The sequence below is a fragment of the Somniosus microcephalus genome, chromosome 5, assembly GCF_052327205.1.
Source record: "Somniosus microcephalus isolate GS21.2 chromosome 5, FLI_Smic_1.0, whole genome shotgun sequence".
Lineage (NCBI taxonomy): Eukaryota > Metazoa > Chordata > Chondrichthyes > Squaliformes > Somniosidae > Somniosus > Somniosus microcephalus.
The window spans coordinates 317,623,208-317,650,236 of record NC_140991.1 but is presented as its reverse complement, the minus strand read 5'-3'; the positions used below and the strand labels follow the sequence as shown (position 1 = coordinate 317,650,236).

General features: G+C 49.9%; 1 protein-coding gene across 2 annotated transcripts in view; it reads left to right on the top strand.

The window, feature by feature from the left end:
- slc6a20 (solute carrier family 6 member 20) overlaps positions 1 to 27,029 on the top strand; it is a 114,969-nt gene that overhangs the window by 85,921 nt on the left and 2,019 nt on the right. Inside the window, exons 9-10 of one of the 2 annotated variants that reach the window (XM_085989290.1) lie at positions 13,993 to 14,152; positions 22,456 to 22,621. In XM_085989290.1, the coding sequence (XP_085845416.1) occupies positions 13,993 to 14,152; positions 22,456 to 22,621 (326 nt within the window). The remainder of the gene's footprint in view (positions 1 to 13,992; positions 14,153 to 22,455; positions 22,622 to 27,029) is intronic. The other variant, XM_085989291.1, reaches the window with a different exon arrangement.

The window sequence follows — 27,029 nt, the reverse complement described above, 5'->3', positions numbered from 1 at the left end:
TCTCACCGTCCCACCTGACTCCTAACACTGTCTCTCACTGTCCCACCTGACTCCTAACACTGTCTCTCACTGTCCCACCTGACTCCTAACACTGTCTCTCACTGTCCCACCTGACTCCTAACACTGTCTCTCACCGTCCCACCTGACTCCTAACACTGTCTCTCACTGTCCCACCTGACTCCTAACACTGTCTCTCACTGTCCCACCTGACTCCTAACACTGTCTCTCACTGTCCCACCTGACTCCTAACACTGTCTCTCACCATCCCACCTGACTCCTAACGCTGTCTCTCACCGTCCCACCTGACTCCTAACGCTGTCTCTCACCGTCCCACCTGACTCCTAACACTGCCTCTCACCGGCCCACCTGACTCCTAACGCTGTCTCTCACTGTCCCACCTGACTCCTAACGCTGTCTCTCACCATCCCACCTGACTCCTAACGCTGTCTCTCACTGTCCCACCTGACTCCTAACGCTGTCTCTCACTGTCCCACCTGACTCCTAACGCTGTCTCTCACCGGCCCACCTGACTCCTAACGCTGTCTCTCACCATCCCACCTGACTCCTAACGCTGTCTCTCACCATCCCACCTGACTCCTAACGCTGTCTCTCACCATCCCACCTGACTCCTAACGCTGTCTCTCACCGTCCCACCTGACTCCTAACGCTGTCTCTCACCATCCCACCTGACTCCTAACGCTGTCTCTCACCGTCCCACCTGACTCCTAACACTGTCTCTCACCGTCCCACCTGACTCCTAACGCTGTCTCTCACTGTCCCACCTGACTCCTAACGCTGTCTCTCACCGTCCCACCTGACTCCTAACGCTGTCTCTCACCGTCCCACCTGACTCCTAACGCTGTCTCTCACTGTCCCACCTGACTCCTAACGCTGTCTCTCACTGTCCCACCTGACTCCTAACGCTGTCTCTCACCGTCCCACCTGACTCCTAACGCTGTCTCTCACCGTCCCACCTGACTCCTAACGCTGTCTCTCACCGTCCCACCTGACTCCTAACGCTGTCTCTCACCATCCCACCTGACTCCTAACGCTGTCTCTCACCATCCCACCTGACTCCTAACGCTGTCTCTCACCGGCCCACCTGACTCCTAACACTGTCTCTCACCGTCCCACCTGACTCCTAACGCTGTCTCTCACCGTCCCACCTGACTCCTAACGCTGTCTCTCACCGTCCCACCTGACTCCTAACGCTGTCTCTCACCGTCCCACCTGACTCCTAACGCTGTCTCTCACCGTCCCACCTGACTCCTAACGCTGTCTCTCACCGTCCCATCTGACTCCTAACGCTGTCTCTCACCGTCCCACCTGACTCCTAACGCTGTCTCTCACTGTCCCACCTGACTCCTAACGCTGTCTCTCACCGTCCCACCTGACTCCTAACGCTGTCTCTCACTGTCCCACCTGACTCCTAACGCTGTCTCTCACTGTCCCACCTGACTCCTAACACTGTCTCTCACCGTCCCACCTGACTCCTAACGCTGTCTCTCACTGTCCCACCTGACTCCTAACGCTGTCTCTCACCGTCCCACCTGACTCCGAACGCTGTCTCTCACCATCCCACCTGACTCCTAACGCTGTCTCTCACCGTCCCACCTGACTCCTAACGCTGTCTCTCACCGTCCCACCTGACTCCTAACACTGTCTCTCACCGGCCCACCTGACTCCTAACGCTGTCTCTCACTGTCCCACCTGACTCCTAACGCTGTCTCTCGCTGTCCCACCTGACTCCTAACACTGTCTCTCACCGGCCCACCTGACTCCTAACGCTGTCTCTCACCATCCCACCTGACTCCTAACGCTGTCTCTCACCGTCCCACCTGACTCCTAACGCTGTCTCTCACCGTCCCACCTGACTCCTAACGCTGTCTCTCGCTGTCCCACCTGACTCCTAACGCTGTCTCTCGCTGTCCCACCTGACTCCTAACACTGTCTCTCACCGTCCCACCTGACTCCTAACGCTGTCTCTCACTGTCCCACCTGACTCCTAACGCTGTCTCTCACCGTCCCACCTGACTCCTAACGCTGTCTCTCGCTGTCCCACCTGACTCCTAACGCTGTCTCTCGCTGTCCCACCTGACTCCTAACACTGTCTCTCACCGTCCCACCTGACTCCTAACGCTGTCTCTCACTGTCCCACCTGACTCCTAACGCTGTCTCTCACCGGCCCACCTGACTCCTAACGCTGCTCTCTCACCGTCCCACCTGACTCCTAACACTGTCTCTCACTGTCCCACCTGACTCCTAACGCTGTCTCTCACTGTCCCACCTGACTCCGAACGCTGTCTCTCACCATCCCACCTGACTCCTAACGCTGTCTCTCACCGTCCCACCTGACTCCTAACACTGTCTCTCACCGGCCCACCTGACTCCTAACACTGTCTCTCACCGTCCCACCTGACTCCTAACGCTGTCTCTCACTGTCCCACCTGACTCCTAACGCTGTCTCTCACTGTCCCACCTGACTCCTAACGCTGTCTCTCACCATCCCACCTGACTCCTAACGCTGTCTCTCACTGTCCCACCTGACTCCTAACGCTGTCTCTCGCTGTCCCACCTGACTCCTAACGCTGTCTCTCGCTGTCCCACCTGACTCCTAATGCTGTCTCTCACTGTCCCACCTGACTCCTAACGCTGTCTCTCACCGTCCCACCTGACTCCTAACGCTGTCTCTCACTGTCCCACCTGACTCCTAACACTGTCTCTCACCGTCCCACCTGACTCCTAACGCTGTCTCTCACTGTCCCACCTGACTCCTAACGCTGTCTCTCACCATCCCACCTGACTCCTAACGCTGTCTCTCACTGTCCCACCTGACTCCTAACGCTGTCTCTCACCGTCCCACCTGACTCCTAACGCTGTCTCTCACCGTCCCACCTGACTCCTAACGCTGTCTCTCACCGTCCCACCTGACTCCTAACGCTGTCTCTCACCGTCCCACCTGACTCCTAACGCTGTCTCTCACTGTCCCACCTGACTCCTAACGCTGTCTCTCACCGTCCCACCTGACTCCTAACGCTGTCTCTCACTGTCCCACCTGACTCCTAACGCTGTCTCTCACCGGCCCACCTGACTCCTAACGCTGTCTCTCACCGGCCCACCTGACTCCTAACGCTGTCTCTCACCATCCCACCTGACTCCTAACGCTGTCTCTCACCATCCCACCTGACTCCTAACGCTGTCTCTCACCATCCCACCTGACTCCTAACGCTCTCTCTCACTGTCCCACCTGACTCCTAACGCTGTCTCTCACTGTCCCACCTGACTCCTAACGCTGTCTCTCACTGTCCCACCTGACTCCTAACGCTGTCTCTCACCATCCCACCTGACTCCTAACGCTCTCTCTCACTGTCCCACCTGACTCCTAACGCTGTCTCTCACTGTCCCACCTGACTCCTAACGCTGTCTCTCACTGTCCCACCTGAGTCCTAACGCTGTCTCTCACCATCCCACCTGACTCCTAACGCTGTCTCTCACTGTCCCACCTGACTCCTAACGCTGTCTCTCACCATCCCACCTGACTCCTAACGCTGTCTCTCACTGTCCCACCTGACTCCTAACGCTGTCTCTCACCGTCCCACCTGACTCCTAACGCTGTCTCTCACCGTCCCACCTGACTCCTAACACTGTCTCTCACTGTCCCACCTGACTCCTAACGCTGTCTCTCACCATCCCACCTGACTCCTAACGCTGTCTCTCACCGTCCCACCTGACTCCTAACGCTGTCTCTCACTGTCCCACCTGACTCCTAACGCTGTCTCTCACCGTCCCACCTGACTCCTAACGCTGTCTCTCACCATCCCACCTGACTCCTAACGCTGTCTCTCACCGTCCCACCTGACTCCTAACGCTGTCTCTCACTGTCCCACCTGACTCCTAACGCTGTCTCTCACCGTCCCACCTGACTCCTAACACTGTCTCTCACCGTCCCACCTGACTCCTAACGCTGTCTCTCACTGTCCCACCTGACTCCTAACGCTGTCTCTCACCGTCCCACCTGACTCCTAACGCTGTCTCTCACCGTCCCACCTGACTCCTAACGCTGTCTCTCACTGTCCCACCTGACTCCTAACGCTGTCTCTCACCATCCCACCTGACTCCTAACGCTGTCTCTCACCGTCCCACCTGACTCCTAACGCTGTCTCTCACTGTCCCACCTGACTCCTAACGCTGTCTCTCACCATCCCACCTGACTCCTAACGCTGTCTCTCACCGTCCCACCTGACTCCTAACGCTGTCTCTCACTGTCCCACCTGACTCCTAACGCTGTCTCTCACCGTCCCACCTGACTCCTAACGCTGTCTCTCACCATCCCACCTGACTCCTAACGCTGTCTCTCACCGTCCCACCTGACTCCTAACGCTGTCTCTCACTGTCCCACCTGACTCCTAACGCTGTCTCTCACCGTCCCACCTGACTCCTAACGCTGTCTCTCACCATCCCACCTGACTCCTAACACTGTCTCTCACCGTCCCACCTGACTCCTAACGCTGTCTCTCACTGTCCCACCTGACTCCTAACGCTGTCTCTCACTGTCCCACCTGACTCCTAACGCTGTCTCTCACTGTCCCACCTGACTCCTAACGCTGTCTCTCACCATCCCACCTGACTCCTAACGCTGTCTCTCACCGTCCCACCTGACTCCTAACGCTGTCTCTCACCGTCCCACCTGACTCCTAACGCTGTCTCTCACCATCCCACCTGACTCCTAACGCTGTCTCTCACTGTCCCACCTGACTCCTAACGCTGTCTCTCACCATCCCACCTGACTCCTAACGCTGTCTCTCACTGTCCCACCTGACTCCTAACGCTGTCTCTCACTGTCCCACCTGACTCCTAACGCTGTCTCTCACTGTCCCACCTGACTCCTAACGCTGTCTCTCACTGTCCCACCTGACTCCTAACGCTGTCTCTCACCGTCCCACCTGACTCCTAACGCTGTCTCTCACTGTCCCACCTGACTCCTAACGCTGTCTCTCACCGTCCCACCTGACTCCTAACGCTGTCTCTCACTGTCCCACCTGACTCCTAACGCTGTCTCTCACCGTCCCACCTGACTCCTAACGCTGTCTCTCACCATCCCACCTGACTCCTAACACTGTCTCTCACCATCCCACCTGACTCCTAACGCTGTCTCTCACCATCCCACCTGACTCCTAACGCTGTCTCTCACCGTCCCACCTGACTCCTAACGCTGTCTCTCACCGTCCCACCTGAGTCCTAACGCTGTCTCTCACCGTCCCACCTGACTCCTAACACTGTCTCTCACCGTCCCACCTGACTCCTAACGCTGTCTCTCACTGTCCCACCTGACTCCTAACACTGTCTCTCACTGTCCCACCTGACTCCTAACACTGTCTCTCACTGTCCCACCTGACTCCTAACACTGTCTCTCACTGTCCCACCTGACTCCTAACACTGTCTCTCACTGTCCCACCTGACTCCTAACACTGTCTCTCACCGTCCCACCTGACTCCTAACGCTGTCTCTCACTGTCCCACCTGACTCCTAACACTGTCTCTCACCGTCCCACCTGACTCCTAACGCTGTCTCTCACTGTCCCACCTGACTCCTAACACTGTCTCTCACCGTCCCACCTGACTCCTAACGCTGTCTCTCACCGTCCCACCTGACTCCTAACGCTGTCTCTCACCGGCCCACCTGACTCCTAACGCTGTCTCTCACCGTCCCACCTGACTCCTAACGCTGTCTCTCACCGGCCCACCTGACTCCTAACGCTGTCTCTCACCGTCCCACCTGACTCCTAACGCTGTCTCTCACTGTCCCACCTGACTCCTAACGCTGTCTCTCACTGTCCCACCTGACTCCTAACGCTGTCTCTCACCGTCCCACCTGACTCCTAACGCTGTCTCTCACCGGCCCACCTGACTCCTAACGCTGTCTCTCACCGTCCCACCTGACTCCTAACGCTGTCTCTCACCGGCCCACCTGACTCCTAACGCTGTCTCTCACTGTCCCACCTGACTCCTAACACTGTCTCTCACCGGCCCACCTGACTCCTAACGCTGTCTCTCACCGTCCCACCTGACTCCTAACGCTGTCTCTCACCGTCCCACCTGACTCCTAACACTGTCTCTCACTGTCCCACCTGACTCCTAACGCTGTCTCTCACCGTCCCACCTGACTCCTAACGCTGTCTCTCACTGTCCCACCTGACTCCTAACGCTGTCTCTCACCGTCCCACCTGACTCCTAACGCTGTCTCTCACCGTCCCACCTGACTCCTAACGCTGTCTCTCACCGTCCCACCTGACTCCTAACGCTGTCTCTCACTGTCCCACCTGACTCCTAACGCTGTCTCTCACCGTCCCACCTGACTCCTAACGCTGTCTCTCACTGTCCCACCTGACTCCTAACGCTGTCTCTCACCATCCCACCTGACTCCTAACGCTGTCTCTCACCGTCCCACCTGACTCCTAACGCTGTCTCTCACCGTCCCACCTGACTCCTAACGCTGTCTCTCACTGTCCCACCTGACTCCTAACGCTGTCTCTCACCGGCCCACCTGACTCCTAACGCTGTCTCTCACCGTCCCACCTGACTCCTAACGCTGTCTCTCACTGTCCCACCTGACTCCTAACGCTGTCTCTCACCGTCCCACCTGACTCCTAACGCTCTCTCTCACCGTCCCACCTGACTCCTAACGCTGTCTCTCACCATCCCACCTGACTCCTAACGCTCTCTCTCACCGTCCCACCTGACTCCTAACGCTCTCTCTCACCGTCCCACCTGACTCCTAACGCTGTCTCTCACTGTCCCACCTGACTCCTAACGCTCTCTCTCACCATCCCACCTGACTCCTAACGCTCTCTCTCACCATCCCACCTGACTCCTAACGCTCTCTCTCACCATCCCACCTGACTCCTAACGCTGTCTCTCACCGGCCCACCTGACTCCTAACGCTGTCTCTCACTGTCCCACCTGACTCCTAATGCTGCTCTCTCTCACGGGCCCACCATTGCAATATTTAGAAGGTACACGAAGCTCATGCTATGATGAGCCTTGGCCAGCCTTTAACAACCTTCCCATGCCACCTCGCCACCATCTGTCAAAGCTGGCCGCGCCTGTCCGCCTATGACCTGCAGAGCTTGCTCTTGGTGCAGGCTCGGGGTTTGCAGTAGAGGTGCTCCTCCCCCAGTTGCACTTCGCTCGCACTGGTTACGCATGACCCTTTCCTTTGCAAGGGAGAGGACACAATAATAATGGACTGTGAGTGGCAAGGTCACATCTTCTCACCTCGCAGGAGCATTGACTCTGTCAGATCAAGACTAGCAGAGCCCCCTGTGGCAGGCAATGTAGGTTTGCACAGTGGCTGAGTTAACCTGGTGCTTGAGTGTTTGCAGAGGCTTCCCTTTGCACAAGTCAGCTTCTCTGACACCCAGGTGCTGACCCAGAAAGAGCAGGAGAGGTAAGGAAGTGAGTGAAGCCTCCATCATTGCTGCAGGATGTGCTTTGGGAGCATTGTCTTGACTTACCTTGACTACCCTCATGAGGTAATTGAACCTCTTCCTGCGCTGTGTGGCAGTCACTGGGGAGGTGGTCTTTCCTCCATACATTTTGCACCCTCTCTTGTGGAGCTTCTTGCACTCAGTCCCCAGCAGTCTTTCCCTTCTAGCCTTTAGCTGAGCCAGTAGAACATCCACAGATGTATCTGTGCCCTTCCCGCTGTTGACTACTTCAAGGCTGCTGCTCTTTCAGGCATTGTGTGGTTCCTGCTCTCCAGAAATAAGAGCTCCCTTTAATTATTTCCAACGTTTCAGTGCCTAGCATGCCAATTCATTTCCCCCTTCCCTCCTGGCGATGGTAACCTAGTAAGTAGCCGCTGCCACACGTACATTGTTCGGGCCCCAGAAGGAACTTCCAGCAGGTTAGTGGTGGACTGTTGGACAGGTCGGAGCCTCGCCCCACCACTAACCCAGGCAAATCCAGGCAAACATTTCTCACAAGTGCTCTCTCTTTCCTATCTTTAACCAGTTTCTTGTCGGGTCCCCTGGTTAGTTTAATTGGAAATTTATTGTGGCAATTTGTCAATGCTTTGTGGAACTCTGGATAAGCTATCATAACTATTGGACTTGCTCACTGATAGGTGCACTGTAATCCAGGTAATGAGATTGTGCTTTGATCAGTTGGACTTTTAATCTACTCTTTGCTTATTTATCTGATTAATCTCTCCCCCCCCACCGCTATGCCTTATATTTGGTCTAACATCTGTGTCACCCCATGGCTCAGTGGGCGGAACCCTCGCCTCTGAATCAGAAGGTTGTGGGTTCAAGTCCCACTCCAGAGACTTGAGCACAACAATCTAGGCTGACACTACAGTGCAGTGCAGTACTGAGGGAGCGCTGCACTGTCGGAGGGTCAGTACTGAGGGAGTGCTGCACTGTCGGAGGGTCAGTACTGAGGGAGTGCTGCACTGTCGGAGGGTCAGTACTGAGGGAGTGCTGCACTGTCGGAGGGTCAGTACTGAGGGAGTGCTGCACTGTCGGAGAGGCAGTACTGAGGGAGCGCTTTACTGTCGGAGGGTCAGTACTGAGGGAGTGCTGCACTGTCGGAGGGTCAGTACTGAGGGAGCGCTGCACCGTCGGAGGGTCAGTACTGAGGGAGTGCTGCACTGTCGGACGGTCAGTACTGAGGGAACGCTGCACTGTCGGAGGGGCAGTACTGAGGGAGCGCTGCACTGTCGGAGGGGCAGTACTGAGGGAGCGCCGCACTGTCGGAGGTGCTGTCTTTCAGATGAGACTTTGAACCGAGGCCCCGTCTGCTCTCTCAGGTGGATGTAAAAGATTCCATGGAACTATTTCGAAGAAGAGCAGGTGGATTTATCCTCAGTGTCCTGGGGCCAATATTTATCCCTCAACCAACATCACTAAAACAGATGATCTGGCCATTATCACATTGCTGTTTGTGGGAGCTTGCTGTGCGCAAATTGGCTGCCGCGTTTCCCACATTACAACAGTGACTACATTTCAAAAAGTACTTCATTGGCTGTAAAGCACTTTGGGACTTCGGTGGTCGTGAAAGGCGCTATAGAAATGCAAGTCTTTCTTTTCTATGCCATGTTATTCAGTGTCAATGGCCATGAGTCGGGAATCTGCTCCTCCTCAGTTCGGCCTCGGTCAGTGATGCTATAACAATAACAACAACTTGCATTTATATAGCGCCTTTAACGTAGTAAAACGTCCCAAGGCGCGGCACAGGAGTATTTTAAGACAAAAAATTTGACACTGAGCCACATAAGGAGAAATTAGAGCCGGTGACCAAAAGCTTGGTCAAAGAGGAAGGTTTTAAGGAGCGTCTTAAAGGAGGAAAGAGAGGCGGAGAGGTTTAGGGAGGGAATTCCAGAGCTTAGGGCCCAGGCAGCTGAAGGCACGGCCACCAATGGTGGGGCGATTATAATCGGGGATGCTCAAGAGGGCAGAATTAGAAGAGCGCAGAGATCTGGGGTGGGGGGGGTGGGGGGGCTGAAGGAGAAAACAGAGATAGGGAGGGGCGAGGGCCATGGAAGGATTCGAAAACAAGGATAGAGATTTTGAACCAACTATTTGGATGTACGCAAAAACAACAGAGGATTTCTTGCATGCTTTTTGTTTTGCTTTTCCTTCCTCTTTCCCCGCCACAGTCTGCTACAACGGCCAAAATTGGGGGAATTGACATGTCCGCACATGATGACATGTTCAAGGGTTAAATTACGATTACAACATACCATTTGCCTTCTTAACCGCCTGCTGCACCTGCACGCTTACCTTCAGCGACTGGTGCACAAGGACACCCAGGTCTCTTTGCACTTCCCCTTCTCCCAATCTATTGCCGATCAGATAATAATCTGCCTTCCTGTTTTTGCCACCAAAGTGGATAACCTCGCATTTATCCACATTATGCTGCATCTGCCATGCATCTGCCCAATCACCCAACCTGTCCAAATCATACTGGAGTTTCTCGGCATCCTCCTCACAGCACACACACCCACCCAGCTTTGAGTTGTCTGCAAACTTGGAGATATTACATCTAGTTCCCGCGTCTAGATCATTAATATATATTGTGAATAGCTGGGGTCCTAGCACCGATCCCCGCTAGTCACTGCCTGCCACTCGGAAAAAGACCCGTTTATTCCAACTCTTTGCTTCCTGTCTGCCAACCAGTTCTCTATCCAAGTCAGTACCTTGCCCCCAATCCCATGTGCCTTAATTTTACACGCTAATCTCTTATGCGGGACCTTATCGAAAGCCTTCTGAAAGTCCAAATACACCACATCCACTGGTTCTCCCTTATCTATTCTACCAGTTACATCCTCAAAAAATTCCAGTAGATTAGTCAAGCACGATTTACCTTTTGTAAATCCATGTTGACTTTGTCCGATCCTGTCACTGTTTTCCAAGTGCTCTGCTATTACATCTTTTATAATGGACTCTAGCATTTTCCCCACTACTGGTGTCAGGCTTACCGGTCTGTAATTCCCCGTTTTCTCTCTACCACCTTTCTTGAATAGTGGGGTTACATTAGCTACCCGCCAATCCATGGGTACTGTTCCAGAGTCTATAGAATTTTGGAAGATGATCAGCGCCAGTGTGTCTGTGTTCCATTGCTGACTGACATCACATGAGCTTCGCCAGCGCTTTGAGTTAGTGCCTCGCTCCTCGGCCTTTGCGCCTTAAGACAGGTGTGAAGCGCCTGATTTAGCGCTCCAATCACCTCCAGGGGTGATAGAAGCCAAGTTTGCAGTCGGAGGCGATGATTAATGCCAGGCGCTAAACTTTGCGCCCAGCCGATAATTGCGCCCCCGATAGCGAATTTCTCCCCCTAGAGGCTATGATCTCAATATAAGTACTAGACACTTGGGGGCGGGGGACGTGGGGGAGGAATAAAGACCCTTTTCCCATGCAGAGAGTTATTGCAATGTGGGATATTCAAGAAGGCGGCTCACTACTGCAACAAACGCGGCTTTGCGAGTGACGCCCACATCCCAAAAATGAATAAAAAATTAGATTGAATGCTTTGCCACAATTGGTGATTGATGCTAAACCGATTACAGCATTCAAAAAGGTACCGGATATTCAAATAATATTAAAATATAAAGCAGGAAATGGGATTAGCTGGCAGAGAAAGGAGAGAATTGCATTCACTGCAGGCGCGAAAGGCTGAGTGGCCTCGACCTCTCCTTTATTCACTGTATTTCTGAGAGAGAGCTGAAAAAACAAGGAGTGGCAGCTTCCAGAAACCTTCTACCATTATTCAAATTTGGAGGCAGGTTTTGAATGGAGTCCAGAGCTAAACATTTTGGTTTGGCTTTTTTAATTTGAACTTTGTGTCAGCCGTGGCTCAGTGGGCAGCACCCTCGCCTCTGAGTCAGATGGTTGTGGGTCAAGTCTTACTCCAGGGACTTGAGCACATAAAGCTAGGCGGACACTCCCAGTGCAGTGCTGAGGGAGCGCCACACTGTCAGAGGTGCTGTCTTGTGGATGAGATGTTAAACCGAGGCCCCATCTGCTCTCTCAGGTGGATGTAAAAGATCCCACGGCACTATTTCGAAGAAGAGCAGGGGAGCTCTCCCCGGTGTCCTGGGGCCAATATTTATCCCTCAACCAACATCACTAAAAACAGATGATCTGGTCATTATCACATTGCTGTTTGTGGGAGCTTGCTGTGCGCAAATTGGCTGCTATGTTTCCCACATTACAACAGCGACTACGCTTCAAAAGTACTTTATTGGCTGTAAAGCGCTTTGAGACGTCCGGTGGCCGTGAAAGGCGCTATAGAAATGCAAGTCTCTTTTTGGTACCACTGGTTGGCGTGCTAGAGATGTTGGATGGAGGAGGGAGGATGCAGGTTTGGTCGGTCCTTCAGTTTTATGTTTCTTTGTCCTTGTTATGGTTCGGGTAGTCGCCAGATCCGTCTTCTCATTCTCAGTGCAGGGACTGCCTCAATACACAACCCATTGGAATCAATACATGACCCAACACTTGAGCCGCCTGATAGTGTAGCATGGTTCGCTGTTAACATGCCGACTGAAAGTAGTGCAAGATGTCCTGTCATCTCCGACTGAGACAAGTGACACTCTGATAGACTGTAATATCTCGGGCTATAAACTGCATGTCTGGCTTGTTAACGAGTGAGATTAATCCGAATCAAGACGGAACAACAGATTTCTGTAAATTACAGAAAAAGATTGCTTGATTTCTCACCCGTGTAAGTATAAAGCACTAGCCCGGCTCCAGCTGGATTATTGTGTCCAATTCTGGGCCCCGCACTTTAGGAAGGACGTGAAGGCTTTGGAGAGGGTGCAGAGGAGATTTACAAGAATAGTCGCAGGGATGAGGGATTACAGTTACGTGGATAGACTGGAGAAGCTGGGGTTGTTCTCCTTGGAGCAGAGAAGGCTAAGAGGAGATTTGATGGAGGTGTTCAAAATCATGAAGGGTTTAGATCGAGTAAATAAAGAGAAACTGTTTCCAATGGCTGAAGGGTCGATAACCAGAGGGCACAGATTTAAGGTGATTGGCAAAAGAACCAGAGGCGACAGGAGGAAAAACTTTTTTACACCACGAGTGGTTAGGATTTGGAATGCGCTGCCTGATAGGGCGGTGGACACATTCAATAGTAGCCTTCAAAAGGGAATTGGATAAATACTTGAAGGAGAAAAAAATTGCAGGGATTTGGGGAAAGAGCGGGGGAGTGGGACTGACTGGATTGCTCTTCGAAAGAGCCGGCGCAGACTCGATGGGCCGAACGGCCTCCTTCTGTGCTGTACTATTCTATGATGGCTTAACAGGCAATGTCTTTCACCTTGACCACAAAATTCATAGAAAAACCGAAATGAATAAAACTGCTTCAGTTGCAGTGTTTGTGTAGACTCTTGACTTGAGTAGGTCCTTCAAACCATCACCAGCAACTCTGCTTCTGAAGGTGCAAAAGTTTAATTTTTCTTCATTCTGCTGAACTCCCAATGTTTTTTATTTTGGGTTGGGCTGGATTTTATGTTGTTTCACGATCACAATGGCCCGTAATTTCCGATCGGAGGCTTCCTGCGTGCGGATCCCTCCTATCGGAAAAAAATCTATGCCCTTACCTGAGGGCTCCCGAGGTGCGGACACTTCCGCTCCTGGGCCTCGCCACAGTCGAAATGCGCAGGGCCCAGGTATCCCAGAGGGTGCAGGCGGTTCGCAATCGTCCCTCGGATCACGTGAGCCAGGCCAGCCAACAAGAGAAGGGAATCTCCCTTCATACACTTGACAGATAGACCCATCAAATATATGAATGGAGATCACCCCAAAAACACAGTAAAACATGAAATAAATTTTAAAAAACCATCACGTTTTTAAAATGAGTTAAAATTACATTAAGTTAAATATTTTAAACAAAAATTTAATTTTTTGAAAAAAATGAAGTTTTTTACGGGGCTAAAAATAAACTTACCTTTTTTAAAAGTATTTTAAAATTATAAATGAGTGAAACTTTTTTTTTAACTTTTCTCAACTCTTATGCTGGTAAAGCAGGCCGTACGCAGGCTTTTACCAGGCGTAAGATTTCTCAGGGTTTTCAGCGGGCGGAGGTTCTCCAGAAAGCGGAACTATCCTCTCCAGGGCAGGCGTCCGATCTGTCAAGAGGATTCCGACAGATCAGAAATGCCGGTTTTCAGCGCATGCCTGAAACCGGCATTTCCGATGTCCCTACGGGTGTTTACACAGCTCGTACCCAACCGTAGGGATCAGCATATACGGGCCAATAAATTGTAAACTGCAAGCGCCGTGTGAGAAGGGTGGTGCCTCGTATAAACGAATCACTTTTATAACTCGTAGGGTTGCAAGATTATTGCCAGCGAGAAAGAGGGTGTTTTATGTAGTTTCACAATGACCGAAAGTGATTTAAGCAATGCAAATGATAACAATGAGGCGGCTGTGTTTTATGGGGATGGTTTTGATTACTATGCACTGAGCTCTGTATTTCTTTCCCCTTGCAGGGATTGTCTGCCTTGTGGCTTGTGCTATTGGAATTGTTTTTAACATTGGATCGGGAAATTATTGGTTTTCTATATTCAATGACTATGCAGCGACCTTGTCTCTTCTGCTGATAGTGTTCGTTGAAATCATCGGTATCTGTTACATCTATGGAATAAGGAGGTGGGTGAATTACATTCCTTTCGATCCTGACCTTTCACTGACCCCGTGTCTTTGGGAATCTCAGTAGAATGTTGGTAGCGCCCTTGCCTCTGAGTCAGAAGGTTGTGGGTTCAAGTCCCACTCCAGAGACTTGAGCGCAAAAATCCGGGCTGACATCCCAGTGCAGTGCGGAGGGAGTGCTGCACTGTCGGAGGTGCCGTCTTTCAGATGAGACGTTAAACTGAGGCCCTGTCTGCTCTCTCAGGTGGATGTAAAAGATTCCATGGCACTATTTCGAAGAAGAGCAGGGGAGTTCTCCCCAGTGTCCTGGGGCCAATATTTATCCCTCAATCAACATCAATAAAAAACAGATTATCTGGTCATTATCACAGTGCTGTTTGTGGGAGCTTGCTGTGCTCAAATTGGCTGCCACATAGAAACATAGAAACATAGAAGATAGGAGCAGGAGTCGGCCATTCGGCCCCTTGAGCCTGCTCCGCTATTTAATGAGATCATGGCTGATCATCCAAATTCAGTACCCTGTCCCTGCCTTCTCCCCATAACGCTTGATCCCTTTAGCCTTAAGAAATATATCTAACTCCTTCTTGAATATATTTAATGAATTAGCCTCAACTGCCTTGTGTGGTAGAGAATTCCACAGGTTCACCACTCTCTGGGTGAAGAAATTCCTCCTCATCTCTGTCCTAAATGGCTTACCCCTTATCTGTGACCCCTGGTTCTGGACTCCCTCGCCATCGGGAACATCCTTCCTGCCATGTTTCCTACCTTACAACAGTGACCTTGGCGTTTATAGCACAGCAATGTATGCAGATAAGAACACAAGAATTAAGAGCAGGAGTCGGCCATACGGCCCCTCGAGCCTGCTCCGCCATTCAATAGGATCATGGCTGATCTTTGACCTCAACTCCACTTTCCCGCCCGATCCCCATATCCCTTGATTCCCCTAGAGTCCAAAAATCTATCGCTCTCAGCCTTGAATATACTCAACGACTCAGCATCCACAGCTCTTTGGGGTAGAGAATTAATAGTTAATAATTCTGTTTGACAATTTACAGTCATGGCCTCATGAAAAATGTATTCTACCACCTTTTGAAGATAAAAGAGATCATGTGAGGGAACCAAAGTGCAGTTGGCAAGAGTTGCCTGGTTCAGTACCAATCATCTAGATATCTAGGTCTAGATGATCAACGGTTCGGTTCTTGGTGCTATTTGTCAATTAACGATACCTGCCACCACTGGAATGAGCACCACAGTCTGTGCCTGAGCTGCAGTCCGAGTTATGAGAGAGCGTTTTCACTCTTTGGCGGAGGACCCGAGACTGCTCACTCAGCCTTGCCGCTCTCTACAGAGAGCCGGCACGGACTCGATGGGCCGAATGGCCTCCTCCTGTGCCGTTGTGACTCTGTGACATGCTCAACACCTGCCGGCCAACCAGAGTGAGGTTATATGGAGGCAAGGGTCGCAGACCTGAACCGTTAACTCTGTTCCTCTCTCCACGGATGCTGCCTGACCTGCTGAGTGTGTCCAGCATTTTCTGTTGTTATTTCAGATTTCCAGCATCTGCAGTATTTTGCTGTTGTTTTGTTATATGGAGGCAAGTTGGCTTTATGAGGCTGAAAGTTGGGGGTGGGGGTTGTGGTTTTAACAGTACAATTCCAGTTTTAACAATGTTAATTATCATGTGCACATAGAAAATACTCACCATCCTTTCTTCATCTAACCACCAACTCCGTGTGGATCTGACGCAGCCCTCTCTTCGTGTGCGAAATTATTAAAAAGTTTCTGTCCTTTGGTAACAATTTATTATTTACACATAGGATGTGGTAAATCTCGATTTAGCTCCCCCTGTTGATGAGAAGGTTTCCAGTCTTCCTATGATGTTTTTGTAGACTGGAGAATCACCACACGCAGGTATTCCATATATTTCCCAGCCCTGCCTTGTTACAGGAATTTTTTTTTTAATATCAGAAGTTTAGCTGTGGAAAAGTACTGCCTCTGCCCAGCAGTGCTTCTGCGAGACATCCCTTTGGCAATCTGTCAAGGTTTAGTCTCACCAACAATTCAGAGGGCGGAGATTAAGTTTGAAGTGCTGACTGAGGTCGTATATGTTGCAGCTCCAGCACGTGAGTTCGGGATCGGATGGGAAATGTTGGCACAATTCACGCACACATATTCAGGAGGGATTTTTCACCCCCCACCCCCCCGGAACTGGAAACTGCCCAGAATACTCCTGGATTTCAACCCTGTGGAAATCCGGTGTCCTTATATTTCATTGAGAGCTCCTTCTCCTTCTTCCCTGTTCTTCCCTGTCTCAGGACCCCACATGACATTGCAGCGCTCTTTATCATCATTCCATCTTTATGTGAATTCCATGAAAGGGTAGGTGGATTGGATGATGACCCTGGATAGGTAAATAATTGACTACTTCAAAGCTATCCCTTTCCCTGGATCCACGGTACCGACTCACCTGCCCTGTTTGAGCTGGCGTGTGTAACCTTAGCTTTCTCCACAGAATCATAGAAATTTATGGCACAGAAGGAGGCCATTCGGCCCATCGTGCCTTCTTGTTTATTCCTTGTCTCTAATATATAGGACAGCAGTATTTTAATGTTCTGGTAGGAGGAATGCGATAATATAACTACATCAGCCGTATGGAAAGAAAGAAAGACTCGCATTTCTATAGCGCCTTTCACGACTTCAAGATATGCTAAAGCGCTTTACAGCCAATGAAGTACTTTTTGAAGTGTAGTCACTGTTGTAATGCAGTAAACGCGGCAGCCAATTTGCGCACAGCAAGCTCCCACAAACAGCAATGTGATAATGACCAGATAATCTGTTTTTAGTGATGTTGATTGAGGGATAAATATTGGCCCCAGGACACCGGGGAGAACTCCCCTGCTCTTCTTCAAAATAGTGCCGTGGGATCTTTTACATCTACCTGAGAGAGCAGACGGGCCCTCGGTTTAATGTCTCATCTGAAAGAGCAGAAGGTTTATTGTCAAATCCTGCATTCCACCCACCCCAAACCCTCCCCACCCCAAACCCTCCCCTCCCCAAACCCTCCCCCACACACCCTCCCCTCCCCACCCCTCCCCTCCCCAAACCCTCCTCAAACCCTCCCCACCCCTCCCCTGCCCACCCCAAACCCTCCCCTCCTCCACACACCCTCCCCTCCCCACCCCAAACCCTCCCCTCCCCCAACACACCCTCCCCTCCCCACCCCTCCCCTCCCCAAACCCTCCCCTCCCCTCCCCACCCCAAACCCTCCCCTCCCCCCACACACCCTCCCCTCCCCACCCCACACACCCTCCCCTCCCCACCCCAAACTCTCCCCTCCCCCCACACACCCCTCAACCAATATTCTCCCTAATTTTTTAGAGTGGTGAGAATGTGGAACTCGCTACCACAGGGAGTGGTTGAGGCGAATAGTACAGATACATTTAAGGGGAAGCTGGATAAACACATGAGGGAGAAAGGAATAGAGGATATGTTGATGGGGTGAGAGGAAGAGGGGTGGGAGGAGGCTCGTGTGGAACATGAACACCGGCACGGACCCGTTGGGCCGAATGGCCTGTTTCTGTGTAAGACTATGTGAGAAAAGACATAGTTAACATTAGAGAGGAGAAACAAGGTGCACAAAAGAGTGGGAGAGACAGATAGCACTAGAGTAAGAGATAGTACGGTATTAGGTGGGGTCAGACTAAGAGAAAATACAAGAAGATCTAAGACAGGTTTACAGTTTATGTGTATAAACTCACGAAGCGCGGTAAATAAGAGCCTTGGTGAGCTGCAGACACAAATAGCCACATGGGATTATGATGTCGTGGCAATACCTGAGACCTGGCTCAAAAAACATCAGGATTGGGTATTAAATATTCCTGGTTATAAGGTGTTCAGGAAAGATAGATATGGAAAGAAAGGAGGTGGGGTTTAGCATTGATTAAGGAGAATGTTACAGTGCTGGAGAGGGAGGATGTCCTGGAAGGGTCAAGGACAGAATCTATTTGGTTAGAGTTAAGAAATAATAGAGGTGCCTTTACACTACTAGGTGTATTCTATAGACCACCAAATAGTGGGAAAGATATGGAGGAGCAAATTTGCAGGGAAATTACAGAGAGGTGCAAGAACTATAGAGTAGTGATAATGGGGGGCTTCAACTATCCTAATATAGACTGGGGTCAAAATAGTGTAAAGGGCAGGAAGGGGGAAGAATTTCTGAAGTGTGTTCAGGAGAACTTTCTTGATCAGTACGTTTCTGGCCCAACGAGGAAGGAGGCATTGCTGGATCTGGTTCTGGGGAATGAGGTGGGGCAAGTGGAGCAAGTTTCAGTAGAGGAACATTTAGGGAACAGTGATCATAGTATCATAAGGTTTAGGTTAGCTATGGAAAAGGACAAAGAGCAATCTGGAGTCAAAATACTTAACTGGAGGAGGGACAGTTTCAATGGGTTGAGAATGGATCTGGCCCGGGTAAATTGGAATCAAAGATTGGCAGGCAAAACTGTAATTGAACAATGGGCTGCCTTTAAAGAGGAGATAGTTCGGGTACAGTCGAGGTACATTCCCACGAGGGGGAAAGGTAGGGCAACCAAAGTCAGAACTCCCTGGATGATGAAAGAGATAGAGAGTAAGATGAAGCAGAAAAAGGGGGCGTATGTCAGGTTGAGAATACAAGTGAGAACCAGGCTGAATATAGAGGGGAAGTGAAAAAGGGAATAAGAGGGGCAAAGAGAGATTATGAGAATAGATTGGCAGCTAACATAAAAGGGAATTCAAAAGTCTTCTATAGGCATATAAATGGTAAATGGGTAGTAAGGTGGGGCCAATTAGGGACCAAAAAGGAGACCTACACATGGAGGCAGAGGGCATGGCTGAGGTACTAAATTAATACTTTGTATCTGTCTTTACCAAGGAAGAAGATGCTGCCAAAGTCATAGTAAAAGAAGAGGTAGTTGAGATATTGGATGGGATAAAAATTGATAAAGAGGAGACACTAGAAAGGCTGGTTGTACTTAAAGTAGATAAGTCACCAGGACCAGATGGGATCCATCCTAGGATGCGAAAGTAAAGGAGGAAATTGCGACCATAATCTTCCAATCCTCCTTGGATACAGGGGTGGTGTCAGAGGACTGGAGAATTGCAAATGTTACACCCTTATTCAAAAAAGGGTGTAAGGATAAACCCAGCAACTACAGGCCAGTCAGTTTAACCTCGGTAGTGGGGAAACTTTTAGAAACAATATTCAGGGGCAACATTAACAGTCACTTGGACAAGCCAGCACGGATTTGTTAAAGGTAAATCGTGTTCAACCAACTTGATTGTATTTTTTGATGAGGTAACAGAGAGGGTTGATGAGGGCAGTGCGGTTGATGTGGTGTACATGGATTTCCAAAAGGCGTTCGTCAAAGTGCCACATAATAGGCTCGCCAGGAAAGTTGAAGCTCGTGGAATAACCGGGACAGTGGCAGCATGGATACGGAATTGGCTCAGTGACAGGAAACAGAGAGTAGTGGTGAATGAAATAAAAACAGTCAATGCTGGAAATACTCAGCAGGTCAGGCAGCATCTGTGGAGAGAGAAACAGAGTTAACGTTTCAGGTCGATGACCCTTCGTCAGAGCTGTTCTGGCCATTGGCCTGAAACGTTAACTCTGTTTCTCTCTCCACGGATGCTGCCTGACCTGCTGAGTATTTCCAGCATTGACTGTTTTTATTTCAGATTTCCAGCATCTGCAGTATTTTGCTTTTGTGTAGCGGTGAACGGTTGTTTTTCAGACTGGAGGAAGGTGCAGTGGTGATCCACAGGGGTCGGTTCTAGGACCACTGCTTTCCTTGATATATATTAATGGCTTAGACTTGGGTACAGGGCACAATTTCAAAATTTGCAGATAACACAAAACTTGGAAGTATAGTGAACAGTGAGGAGGAGAGTGATAGACTTGAAGAGGACGCAGACAGGCTGGTGGAATGGGCGGACACGTGACAGATGAAGTTTAACGTAGAAAAGTGCGAAGTGATACATTTTGGTAGGAAGAACGAGGAGAGGCAATATAAACTAAAGGGTACAATCCTGAAGAGGGTGCATGAACAGAGAGACCTGGGGGTATATGTGCACAAATCGTTGAAGGTGGCAGGGCAGGTTGAGAAAGTGGTTAAAAAAGCTTACGGGATCCTGGGCTTCATAAATAGGGGCATAGAGTACAAAAGCAAGGAAGTTATGATGAACCTGTATAAAACACTGGTTCGGCCACAACTGGAGTATTGTGTCCAATTCTGGGCACCGCACTTTAGGAAGAATGGTTCCCGGGATGAGGACTTCAGTTACGTGGATAGATTGGAGAAGCTGGGGTTGTTCTCCTTAGGGCAGAGAAGGTTGAGAGGAGATTTGATAGAGGTGTTCAAACTCATGAGCGGTCTAGACAGAGTAGATAGAGAGAAACTGTTCCCATTGGCGGAAGGGTTGAGAACCAGAGGACACAGATTTAAGGTGATTGGCAGAAGAACCAAAGATGACATGAGGAAAAACTTTTTTATGCAGCGAGTGGTTAGGATCTGGAATGTGCTGCCTGAAAGGGTAGTGGAGGCAGATTCAATCGTGGCTTTCAAAAGGGAAAATAATTGCAGGGCCATGGGGAAAGGGTGGAGGAGTGGGACTAGCTGAAGTGCTCTTGCAGAGAGCCGGCACGGGCTCGACGGGCCGAATAGCCTCCCACTGTGCTGTAACCATTCTATGATTCTATTCTAACATTTGTTCAGAACAGGAAACTGAAAGATCTGTAAACCCCTTAATAGGGCTACAGACACCAATGGGGCTGGTGGGGTGGGTAGAACAACTGAGAGAAGTCATGAAACAAGAATAACGAGGGGCCTAGATAGAGTGGATAGGAAGGACCTACTCCCTTTAGCGGAGAAGTCAATAACCAGGGGGCAGAGATTTAAAGTAATTGGGAGAAGGATTAGAGGGGAGTTGAGGAGAACTTGTTTCACCCAGAGGGTGGTGGGGGTCTGGAACTCACTGCCTGAAAGGGTGGGAGAGGCAGAAACCCTCATCACATTTAAAAAGTACTTGGATTTGCACTTGGGATGCTGTAACCTCCAGGGCTACGGACCAAGAGCTGGAAAGTGGGATTAGGCTGGAGAGCTCTTTGTTGGCCGGCACGGACACGATGGGCCGAATGGCCTCCTTCTGTGCTGTAAATTTCTATGATGCTATGAACACTGACATGAGTCACAGGCAGGAGAACTTGGGTTAAATGGCCAGCAAAAAAGGGGTTTTAAAAGTTTGGAAAGATGCAAAATCCCAGTGGATGATATGTAAAGATCACCTCCGTGCCAGGACATTGGGAGAAAGAAGCGTGTGGAAATAACTGAGAGGCATTGGAAAGGCTCGCAACAGAGGTCAGAGGCCCACATCAAAACAAGAAATGGGGGAAAGAAAAAAAACTGCGATTACTGGGATATCTAAAATAAAAACATAAAACCCTGGAAGCAGAAAGCAAGGTTAGCAGAACCTGAATAGAGAAGAGATTAAAGTCATGACCGCTTCAAAGATAATGGGGGAAATAGCTACCACCTGAAATTGCTAAAGTTAATGCTTAGACCAGATGAAAAACATGTTTTTGCATTTATAATTTAGCATAAATACTGACCTCTGTGAAAGTAAGGTAACAGACACCATCCAGCAATTTAATAATTATAGTTACTATGGGACGTTAAGACTTTTTGTGGCCCATGTATTCACGGTACTGGACCTGCACGAGACCCATTTCATGCCATACTCTCGCCTCCGAGTCAGAAGGTTGTGGGTTCAAGTCCCACTCCAGAGACTTGAGCACAAAAATCCAGGCTGACACTCCCAGTGCAGTGCTGAGGGAGTGCTGCACTGTCGGAGGTGCCGTCTTTCGGACGAGACGTTAAACCGAGGCCCCGTCTGCTCTCTCAGGTGGACGTAAAAGATCCCGCGGCCACTATTCCGAAGAAGAGCAGGGGAGTTCTCCCCGGTGTCCTGGGGCCAATATTTATCCCTCAATGAACATCACTAAAACAGATTATCTGGTCATTATCACATTGCTGTTTGTGGGAGCTTGCTGTGCGCAAATTGGCTGCCACGTTTCCTACATTACAACAGTGACCACACTTCAAAAAGTACTTCATTGGCTGTAAAGCGCTTTGGGACGTCCGGTGGATGTGAAAGGCGCTATAGAAATGCAAGTCTTTCTTTCTGTAATTAGTTCCAGACATGAACAGTTTTGATATTATCTGTGCTCATGAGATAGTAACTAATTAGAAAAATATCTCTTACAGATACCGGAGTGATATTGAAACGATGACGGGAAACAAGCCAAACATGTACTGGGTCATCACATGGGTTTTCATAAGCCCTGTTTTAATTATAAGTCTACTGATTTTTTACATTGTCGATTACGCCACGAAAGGGACACTAACATACACTGCGTGGAATTCACTTGAGGTATGTGACTAATCTGATTTGGTTTAGCTGCGTCCATTTAACGTCACTTATCCCCTGAGGACATTCAGGTAACTGGAGGTTGCTGGCACAGCGACGGTCGAGTCTGAAATGCCGCAGAGTGGGAGCGTGCCGATTCTCTCCGATGCTTCCCCCTCCCCGCCCCCTTCACCGCACGGAGATGCAGCTTCAAAGCTCGGTGCTTCCCACAGAGGTGGAGTGAAAATCCGAAGCTGGGACAACCTGTCGCAGGCCCAGCCGGGCCAAGAGCAGGACTTGGAGAAACCCCGGGAGCACGCCGCATGTTTTTAGCCCTCTCGGCCGAGGAATGGCAATCTGTGGGAAGGAGCAAAAAAGCACAGGGGAATTCGGAGGGACTGAGCTTGGGGTGGAAAACAAGCATGATGCCAAAAGACATCATTTGTCCTGATTATGACATAGGAGAATGAGAGGTGATCTCATTGAAGCATATAAGATTCTGAGTCGGGGATTGACAGGGTAGATGATGAGAGGTTGTTTACCCCTGGCTGGAGAGTCTAGAACTAGGGGTCACAGTCTCAGGATAAGGGGTCGGCCATTTAGGATTGAGATGAGGAGGAATTTCTTCACTCAGAGGGTTGTGAATCTTTGGAATTCTCTACCCCAGAGGGCTGTGGATGCTGAAACTGTCACGGGGCCTTGCATTCACGGGGCCGTTTTGCTAGGGTTACGGTAGTGGGCCCAAGTGCAGGAAACCTATCCAAGGACTCGAGACCGGGTAGAACTCGAAAGATGCTTCCTTGATACTCGAAAACACAGAGACATGGTAACACTCGAGAGATGGTTCCTTGAGACTTGAGAACATAGAAACAGGGTAACACTCGAAAGGAGATTCACTTGAGACTCGAAAACACAGAGACATGATGAGTTCACTCGAAAGGAGATTCAGTAGAGACTCGAAAACACAGAGACTCGAGAACGCCAGAGACACAGCAAGAGCAGTTACTTGCAGGCAGGCGAACCCAGGACTGAGCAAAGAGGACAGGAAACAGGAAGCTTAAATACAGGCCAGAGTGGTCACGTGACATAATTATTCAAATGAGACAGGAGACAAATACTTTAACAACACACAGGTGAGGCCAGAGGCACAAAGACAAAAAACCGAACAACTTTATTAACTAGCCTAATTACTCTGATGAGATCAATTACTCGAGAAACAGGTGAGGAGAGGGGCCCAGAAGGCACGGCAGCTGCGCACCGAGGCCTCAAAAACCACCCTCAGGCGGCGAGCAGAGGGAAGTGCCACTGAAGCCGTTACAGAATCGTTGAGTATATTCAAGGCTGAGATCGATAGATTTTTGGACTCTAGGGGAATCGAGGGATATGGGGATCGGGCGGGAAAGTGGAGTTGAGGTCGAAGATCAGCCATGATCTTATTGAATGGCGGAGCAGGCTCGAGGGGCCGAATGGCTGACTCTTGCTCCTAATTCTTATGTCGACCGAGATGATGCTCAAACTGGCTGGTTGTTAATTGAATCAATCGAAGGGACTAATAAGGTGTTCGCTGTAATGAGGAATAATAGGTGTGTGATCTCAAAGTGGTAGATCACAATGGATTTTCCCAATATTTCCTTTCTTTCAGCTATTCAGGGGCTATATTATGTGCTTACTGTAAGGGTATCAGTGCTAGAAAATTGGCTCATCAAATCATGGGGCGCACACTCGATATTTCCCAGTGCGAGGAAAGGCTGTACACCAAGAGTGGACAATTGCTCTTTAGTGTTCCGAGTATGAACGGCAGCACAGACTAGTTGGCCCAAATGCCTTGTTTGTGTGCTGTATATTCTACGTAATATGTGACATTCCCAGCATAGGAATGGCGTGGGTTAGATGCAGTGCTTTGCCCCAACAATGACCGAGAAATTCCATACACTTTTTTTCAGTGTATTATCGGTGCATAATCGGGGCAAATGATGTCTTTTGGCAGCGGCTGCCATTTATGCTCATTTTTCACCCCAAGATCGGTTCCCTCCGTGCTTTTTGGCCCTTTCCCACACATGCTGCCCACCAAGCTCTTTGACATACACTGTAATACAGGTCAGTGTCACTGCTGCTCCGAGTTTCCTGCTTTTACACTCAAAGTGCACCAGGAGACGCTAGACTGAGTGTTCTGAAGGCCAGCTCTTGCCAAGATCAGCTGGGACAGGCGGCAGTGAGGAGGTTGTGAGCCCGAAGAGTGTGGAGTTTCCGTCGCGATTTCGACAGCCAAAAATGGTTGTTTTTGCAGTGAATTTTTGTTTTATGGCATTGAGCTTAGACGACCTTAAGACTTGCTTCTGAGTGCCTGTGGGAGCGTGGAACCGCTGGGAGATTCTGACACCTTCTCCTCGCAGGCAGAGCTCATTCAGAGCAAGTATGACATTCCCTGTGGCTCAACCCTTGCGTGCCATTATCATGGAGGATTAGCAGCACAGCTTGGAGCAAAGGAGAGTCAGGCAACTTTTAAGAAACCAGATACTGCCCCTTCCCCAAAGAATATACAGGCAACACAGGTCATACGAGGACTTTAGTGAGTAGATATGGTTAGAAGAGAATCTTGCAGCACAGAAGGAGGCCATTTGGCCCATCGTGCCTGTGCCGGCTCTTTGAAAGAGCTCTCCAATTTAGTCCCACTCCCCAGCTTTCTCCCCATAACCCTGCAAATGAATGCTCTTCATGTCTAATTGCCTTGGGAAAGTTCCAATGGAATCTGATTCCACCACCTTCTCAGGTTGTGCGTTCCAGGTCTTAACAACTCTCTGTGTAAAGAAATTAATAAATTCTCATTTCCCCTCTAGTTCTTTTGCCAATTATTTTAAGTCTGTGACCTCTGGTTACCGACCCACTTGCCGGAGGAAACAGTTTCTCCCTACTTGCTCTATCAAAACCCCTCATAATTGTAAATACCTCTGTTACGTCTCCCCTTTAACCTTCGCTGCTCCAAGGAGGACAATCCCAGCTTCTCCAGTCTCTCCACGAACACAAGCCTCATTTAAGGAGAGTCTGCTTCAGCAAAGTGGCGGTGGATGAGCGGTGCCGCCCATTGCGTGAGGACCTGGAGGCAGGTCACCTGCCCACACGGCTCTCTCTCTCTCTCTGTGATAGTGAATGTGAGGACCACACTCGACATTTATAGCACTGGGCCATTTCAAGGCAGCCATGGGGATCTCAGCCAGGCTGCACTTGTCAGGCGATTGATGGACCTTTCTGGTGAGCCGACACATTTTGTCACCTTTGGTGTCACAGAGCAAGGCAGTGTTGAGATAGGGCCATCCAGTTTTACGTGGGGTTGCTGGCTTTCCCAAGATCTAGGGTGCAATAGATGGCTCTGACGTTCCTACAGAGAAAACCCCCTCAACTTTCTTCGCAGGCAGGGGCTGCTTTCCTGCGATGCACTCTCTCTCTGCGCACTGCTCCCTGTTGAGAGTTGCGATTGTGGAACTGGCCCTGTGGATTATGACCAAACACTAGCCCACCGAGCTGTCTGCCGGAAGTCCACCTGTGTGGATTAACCATGTGGGTGTAAAATTGTAATTATCACAAAGCCAACAGTGATACAACATTTCAGGTCGATGACCCTGGCGAAGGGTCATTGAGCTGGGACATTAACTCTGTTTCTCTCTCCACAGATGCTGCCCTGGCCAGCATTTCTGTTTTTATTTCAGATTTTCAGCATCCGCAGTATTTTGCTTTTGTATTAGTGATACAACATTGGCCCAGAAATTCGGGTCGGGGGCTTCCCGCGGGTGCAAGCCCCCGACCTGCACTTACCTAGCGCGCCGGCCGTTGAGCTGTGGGCCCGCGTGGGATTCTGATCCTGGGCCTCCTCCAACTGCCGGCGCACAGTGCTTGCGTATCCCAGGGGCGCAGTTAGTTTGATGTGTCCCCTGGGATCACATGGGCCATGGGGAGCCAATGGTAGCAGGGAATGCTTCATTCATAAGTTTGACAGGAAGACCTGTCAAACTTATAAATACTATAAGCCCCAAAACATCACTAAAACTTGAAATAAATTTTTTTTTAAATCACATTTTTAAAATAACTATAAATGACATGAAATAACTATTTTAAACAATAATTTAAATTTTTGAAAAAATTAATTACATAGAAACATAATTACATTTTCTAACGGGGCTAAAAATAAACTTACCTTTCTTTAAAGTATTTAAAAATAATAAACCTGTGGAAAAAATGTTTTAATTTTAATTACTTCACCACTTACCTTGTTAAAAGCAGGCCTTGCGCCTGCTTTTTAAAAGCATAGCTGCTGGAGATTTACCCTCCCGGAGAAACCTGCAAAAAACACGTAAGTTCCAGGCGTACGCGCTGCCTCTCCGGCGCACGCGTTCGACCTGTGAACCCCTTCTTTCAGGGAACGGAAGTTCCGGTTTTC